General features: G+C 44.9%; 1 protein-coding gene across 1 annotated transcript in view; it reads right to left on the bottom strand.

Annotated features, from left to right (window-relative positions):
• Positions 1-840: 840 nt before the first annotated feature.
• SORBS1 (sorbin and SH3 domain containing 1) overlaps positions 841-7,348 on the bottom strand; it is a gene marked incomplete at both ends in the record, with an annotated part of 77,746 nt that continues 71,238 nt past the window's right edge. Inside the window, 4 exons of the mRNA XM_082002378.1 lie at positions 841-908; positions 1,724-1,836; positions 3,151-3,341; positions 3,970-4,029. Of these exons, the coding sequence (XP_081858504.1) occupies positions 841-908; positions 1,724-1,836; positions 3,151-3,341; positions 3,970-4,029 (432 nt within the window). The remainder of the gene's footprint in view (positions 909-1,723; positions 1,837-3,150; positions 3,342-3,969; positions 4,030-7,348) is intronic.

The following is a 7,348-nucleotide window of genomic DNA, read 5'->3' as shown; positions in this document are numbered from 1 at the left end:
CAACTCACAAACAGCATTTGCTCTCACAGATGTTCTGTTTATTGGTTCTATTCTTTGTGCAGATAGATGTCAAAGCCAGGCTGATTTCTCTTTAAAAAACAGGATTCTGTTCATTTTGATGCACACAATACACTCACACACACACCGCCCTGCACAAAAGAAAAAAACCCTGCAGAGAGAGGTAATATGTTATTAAAGGGTTTGGGATTTTTGCACGTTTGCATCATGTTTTGGCCGACCTCTCTGGATTAAACCACCAGTCCCAAACTCCTTTTCCACACAGAGCTCTGCAGTTTAACCGTCTCAGCTGTCCTCTGCCTCTGCTGGGTCTTATGGTGCTGACATGAAGGCAGGCTTTCCTGTGCAAGTGGAAGGCAGAGCAAAGCGAGTCTTCAGCGAGGCAGAAACCAGGCAGAAAGCCTGGCTTCCCAGACCCTTGCCAGTGAAAGGGAGCAGCTGCAAGGCTGAGTACTGCACCAAAGCACTATCATATCTCAACACACAAACAAAACCTATACCATGTGCTTCCCTGAAGCCTTCTCAGAGGTAAGTACTCCATACAAATTAAGATTATCACCAGAATTCTTGCTGGGGAGGGAAGAGGAATACATAAAGGCAACACTGTAAACTAGAAACTGTCTCTTCTTCGGCAAACAAATCACACCCTGAGTCCGTGGAAGCAGGGCTACACATTCTACTCAATACTGTACCACATAACCACATCCTCCTAACACGTCTCGTCTCTTGTCTATTACATTCATAAATTGTCTGTTTCTTTGCTGTTTAAAACCACCATCTGGAAAACAACCCCATCACTGTCATGGTGGAATCACTGTTATTTTACAGGTACAGAAGCTTCACGTAGTTGCCTGGGAAGGTGCCAAATTGCCTTGTTCTCCTGGATGTACCTGTCGCAAAATAAAACACAAGGAAGCCAGAGTAAGGTGGTGCCACGCAAGAAATGCCTAGGGGTTTGAAAAGGTAGAGGTGGCAGCCTCTTCTGCCTGCAGGCATTGCCTTCTAAAACTGAACAGGAGTCCTGGTGAAAGAGCCTTTTGGTATAGGTGAGATCACAACTAGTCCCGCTACTAATCATCTTTGGTCTTCCCTTTTCACAATTAATAAGGTGCTGGTGAAAGCTCCTGGGCCTATAGGCTAGGAGCCAAACTCCTATCAGTGTAAATGAGGTAATCTCCCTCAAGAAGAGATAACAAGCCTAGATTTGCAGTGCTGAGGTGGAAAACGCTGTCCAGACTTGCATTCTTTGAAGGTAAAGGGCTAGATTTTGCTAAACATACAGCTACAGACAAGGGGATTTTCAGGGACCGCAGCTCCCTCCCATGCGTTCCCTTCGTCTCCTACTTGACACTTTCTATAACTTGCCGTGGCTCCCTCAGCTTTGGAAAAGCTACAGAAATCCAGTTTTCCTTGGTTCCCTCTGTTGCTCTGCCATCTGTGTGAGCAAGAAGGATCACGAGGAAGAGGGGAACAGGGAAATTAAGAAGAGAAAACAGGAAAAACTAGAGACCTAGCAAGGAAAACAAAGCTCCACCACCCTGCACTCTAATTTTAATGTTCTTGGTGGGAAAAGATGAGAAATTGTGAAAAAAGTTGATTTTTTCCACCGTTTTGACCCCGCAAATGAAAGCGGCTTTCAGACGCTCTGCAAAATTGCTCATCTGCATCTCAAAAAGCTCCGCTGACGGGCAAGTGTCGCACTCACCCACAAACCAGCCGTCGTCACATTTCTCCATGACATCGACAATGTCACCATCCCTCAGTTCCAGCTCATCATCGTTCTGAGGAGTGTAGCTGTAGAGGGCTTGGTAGCTAACTCTAAAACCAGAAAGATACTGCATGTTAGCCATCGGATTTCCCTGACATCCCTTCACAAGGAGATGACTCCTTTTCTCTTTCTAATTCTTATTATATTTTGTTCAATGCAGTCTGGACCTGTGTTTTCCATTTGAGAGGTGGAAGCCAACTGTATTAAATTGTCTGTTGTCACAAGGCCATGACAGTAAAAGGTGTCATGCCTGCACTGTGTGGGATATGCAGAGAACTTCTGTTTCTTTTTTGCCATGTAGTTGCCTCCATAGACCGTAACCACCGGAGTCTCCCTAATGTGTAGCACCTGGAGAGTATACGAGTGAATGCAAGCCAAAACCTGGATACACTCATTCCTGGGCTAAATGAGACATCTGTTCCCTTGCCCAGGCACACAGGCAGGGCCATGAATGACCAAATGGCAGACTGAAGGACTTTAGAAAAAAATACTTCCTGCTCTGCTGCACTAAGGTTGCTGGATAAGTCACGGCTGAGGAGGTACAGTGCAAACAAAATCTAAGGTTGAATCCTGTCCTGAGATACCACTTGCACCAGAGGCACTCTGTACCTATCAGAAAGGAACCTTATGGAGTGGAAACAATCTTTGTGCAAATTTGGGGAGGCTTGGATCCCCTGCCTGTGGGGAGTGAAAATAGAACTTATATGAGATGTTCCATTCTGCACGAAGGGGCAGGGGAAAGCAAAGACTCCTTCCAGGAGCCAACTGCCAAGGAACTTCAGTCCCCAGCACACAGTGCAGGCTACTGTTCTCAAACCAGCAGTGAAAGGCCCCACCAAGCTTAATGGCAGCTCCAGGTTTAAACCCATCAGACAGCTTTGAAAATCTCATCCTTGGTCTCTCAGATCATTCAGCCACCAATTCATCTGCAGAACTGGCCAACGACACACCAAGTGGTGTCAGTGTTGGGACTGCTCACTATACTGTGAGAAGCTAAGAACAGGGGTGAACACATTGACCCACACCATATGAGCCAGGTGTAGCCAGTGGATATTAATTTTTCTCCATCCTCAAGATATAAAGACATTGAGATAGTCTCCATAACCAGCATGAATCAAGTGCCCAAAGGAGACCCAGTCCTGGATCATGAGGTCATTGTTTCAGGTGCTATACAGACACAAAGGTCTCAGTTTTAAACTACTCATTATGATGATACGTGGTTATTTTTGTTCTTTAAAGAAAAAGCTGACACTTTCCCGTAATTCTTATTTAACTCCTGAAATGCTGAAGCTTTCACACCTCCCCATCTTCACCACCAGTTAGAGACAAGGCCTCTGGAAGAGATGGGAGCCAAAAGGACTTACATGTCTCGTGGTGTTTGACTTCTGTCAGGGCTGGCTCCTTGCTGCTGTGCTTGAGGTTGCTGAGAAATGATGAGAGATGGTTTATGGTCATTAGAGGTCACCTTGTGGCGAGAGTCAAGAGGCTGAGAAATAGTACTGCAGTAATGAACAGACTTTTCTGCAATGTTTATGATCTCATTGCAAACAGCTTCCTGTGTGGTAGGCAGCATTGACATCCAAGAACACCCAAAGGACAGTCAACAGGGGAGAGGGAGGGGAAAATATAGACAAGAAGAGATGGGACATTCCAGATGCAGCACATAAGTCCAGTTAAAAAAAAAAAAAAAAAAAAAAAAAAAAGAGTTGTAGATCCAGGTAAATATCCAGGTAGTGGAGTGCAGAAGGGATCCAGGTGTAAGCATGGAAAAACAGGCAAGATACAGAAGAATTTGGCATTTAGTTTGAAGATTTGTAACAAATACATATACATATATTTTTAAAAGCAGCAGCATAAGAGGTTGCAATTAGTTATGCAGTGGCACCATTACAAATGCTATGAAGTCAGTTCAAGAACGCAAGGCAGGCTGCTCCATTCATGCATTTTACTTAGCTATACCTAGGGACTGGCAGCACAATTAACCCAACTTCTTGTTGGCTATGACAGTATTTCTAATTGCTAAATTCCCTTTTTCTGTTCCAGACAAAACAATATATGCAAATAGATAAATATGTACCTACTTTGCAGCTAAAAACAGTGCTGGCATTTTATCTCTACTGAGGTGTTACTGTCTGGGTGAAGAGAGTCTAGGACTACACATCTGATTTAAACAGTGGCCTTACCACATAGCTCTTTTCAGACTCTGTGAGATCTGGTCCAGCTCTCAATGAATGGTGGGAAGGCTGTGTGATCACCAAGCAAATGATAAGGAAGACATTTTAGCAGATGTTATATCGGTCAGAATTAAAAAAATTTAAATGGAGTGCAGACAACAAAAGAAAATTAACAACTCTTTCCCTCCCCACCCCAACACCACGCTTCTTGGACAAGGTCTTTCATTTACACAAGAGACATTAAGGCTACAGTAATGCAACTGCACTGCAGCACACAGAATGCTGCGAAGAGAAAGGTGATAGTGAAACAGCAGCTCAGAGCAGGGAACGAGAGTGGAAGGTTATGGACAATGCTACAACCAGAAATGGTACATAGTGTCATACTGCATTCCTGTAGGGGGAAAAAACCCAACGGACAGAAGCACATACATGAGAGCGTCAAACTCGAAAGGCTAAAAGCGTGCTGAGAGGAATATGCTGCTGTTTTTAGAAAAGTCCTCAATGACTTTGACACAGAAGAGAATGCTAACTCGCTTGCTTCTTAAAAAAAGATCAGCTCAGGACCTCAGAAGGCACAATGCTGTGTAGCCCCATCAAAATCACTCTAGCTTGTACCACGCGAGGATCTGAGCTGCTCTGTGAATTCCCACAATGATGCAGAGCTTCAGGTCAGCGGAGACCCTGACTGGAAAACCTAGCTCCCAACACCACCACCTGTGAAGCTTCTGGACTCTGCCCCGCCTCTCTCCCCTGTCACAACTGTTCACAGGGACTAAGGTGTCCCAGGACACAGCAAGGAAAATCAGGGTGTTTAGGGTTGGAGGTTTTATGGGGAAGGTCACTGAGAAAGTCGCACAGGTTATCCAGAGCCTGGTTTTACATGATTTTTGCACATTCAAACACCTACTGAAAGCAAATGGCATGTTGTGAGCAAATGAGATGTCTGAACTAGTGTAGGGTTATTTGTACTACCTGCAGGACTCCTTGGCAAAATGGACTGGATAAGATACAGAGCATTCCCATCCTCTGTGATCATTCAACACAATTTTCAACCCAAATTCCAAAGGTCTCAATTTTTATGCTTTCCCTCTTCCTTTTTATTCCCTTCAACCATGCCCTTCGCTAAAAGGCTTGCTTTCTCAGCATCTCGAGACAGAGCAGAAGCAGAGGATAAAGAAGTTTGTGACACCTTCAGCTCAAGCATGCTCAAAGAGTTTGGAGAAGTACAGGGTGATGAGGTCATCCCTGTCTAATTCCCATTCTCAAAGCTTCTCTGAACCACATCTTGGACTTCTGGAGCTATGCCCATCATTGTATTAAAGCAAACTGTCTCTTTTCTTGAGGACTGTGACCCATTCCAGGTCAACCCAACCCCACAGCAACTCCTTTGTAGTCAGCTGTATTGTCTGAGGCTGGACTCTGGTATCACTGCCCTAAGAAACAATGTTCTGTTACCATGCATATTTCTACAGAGAGAAAATTAAATGTAAGTTGGATGTGCTAGTTGCAGTGGAATTGGCATCCAAAGCATTTACTGAAATAATCACAGGATTTCTGGAAGTCATTCCCGCCTGTCTATCATCAGTCTTGAAAAGTAAACGGAATAAATATAAATTTAAAATTAATATTGTGCAACCCACTGGATACAGCGCATCGCATCTGATGAGATCAGGTGCTAATTCAGGTGGCCAAGTAGCTGGGAAAACCAATTTCCAGGCTGAGGTAAGAGGCAGCTGTACGAATGTTTTTTTTTAATTCAAGAAAGTGCTTCTCTGCTCTATACTAATAAATTGACTGCTGGAATTGCTCCATGAGCTCCCAAGACAGCATGGTCCATTTCTCATTGATTACTTGTGACCTCCCCTCATGAACTTTTCCTCCAAAAAGCATTAATAACTACAAATTAATTATTTGACAGCTAAAAAATTGACACTACCTCTGAATGCTCCACAGTGCAGGCTTGTATGTGTAATACCAGGAGGTGCAGCCTGCCAGCATCAGAAACTTGGCCACGTTCCCTTTCCTGGCAGGATCCGCACAGGGACTTCCATGAGGCAGCTGGGCAGGGGCAGAGGCCAAGCAGTCCCCTGCCCTCCTCACAGCCCCCAGTTCCCGACAAGACACATGACGAAGTGGATCCCCTCTGGTCTCTGCTCCAGAGTTCCAGGCAACTCCTACCAAAGCAGTGGGTGTTTCTGCACTAACTCCCAGGGCTACAGCAGAGCTCTACATGACATGATGAAACACCCCGAAATCAGCAACTATGCAGCATTAGCCAAACAGGACGAAAAACTGACCAGATCAGATCCTGTAATTTCAGGCTGTAAATGCCTCCACTGCTTCAAACAAGTGACCTTAACAGTATAGCCTAGATGGCTTTTTTTTTTTTTTAAAAACCAAACTACTACATTGTTCTTTCAGGGAGAGAAGAAAATAAAGGGAAAAAAAAGGTATTATAGGTCCAAATGCTCTACAAACACGGGTTCAGAAAGCCCATGTACTACCTACAGTGGTGCTCCATGTGCCAGAGGCAGCCAAGTAATCAGCGAGTGTGGGGCACAGATCCGAAGTATAAAACACAGAGGTTCTCCCAAAATAGCCAGCCTTGCTGCTGCTGGAGGTAAACTGAGGGCCCTAAAAGTGACCAAATATTCACAACCTGTGAGGACAACTCACCTCCTACCCCCTCAGTCACACTACATGCTTTGTTAAGACTAAGTGAATAAACTTAAGCAGGTGCTTAAGTGTCCATGTCTCCATGTCTACAGACTATCCAAATATGTGGTACCTAAAGTCCTGAAGCACAGCTGGCCACTGTTTCCACCTCATATGGAGTTTCAGGATGGATCTAAGAGTACCACAGGTTTTGTAAGAATACCAGAAAAAGGTTCTATGTTAAGACCCTAGAAAAGCCTTGAGGCAGGTTTTAACTGTTAGGAAGAAAGATGCTGGGGCTACTCAGTAGTGCTCTCCCTGCTGGTAGTGAAGTCAAGTGTCATCAGTGTGTCTATCCTTTGCAGATCTTATCTACCTGTCTTCTTCCATCCTCTTCTGGTGGAAGTTAAAGGACTACATAAGCAAAGACAAAGCTAAGCAGAACAGACTAACAGACAGACAAGACAGACAGACAAATTGGTATACCCTCGGAGAAGGACACACATCAGCAGTGATGCTCCCACACATGAATGGAGAACCAGGAGCAGGGAGGATTCCCCAGCCCAGCCGAAAGAAAAATGGGAAAACCTCCTCACACACCAAGGCCCAGCTCTGGTGAAAGCGAGGGGAAAGCTGGCCAAGAGCTCTCACAAAGGACACTGAAAATGCTGCAGTGTGGAGCAGCCTGACCTAAAGGCTGTCAAAGTCAACGGAAAGGCTCCCTGGCCCCTGG

The sequence above is a fragment of the Phaethon aethereus genome (assembly GCF_964289735.1).
Source record: "Phaethon aethereus genome assembly, chromosome: 7".
NCBI lineage: Eukaryota > Metazoa > Chordata > Aves > Phaethontiformes > Phaethontidae > Phaethon > Phaethon aethereus.
Note: the sequence above shows the minus strand (reverse complement) of the source record. Positions and strands in the feature narration are given on the sequence as shown.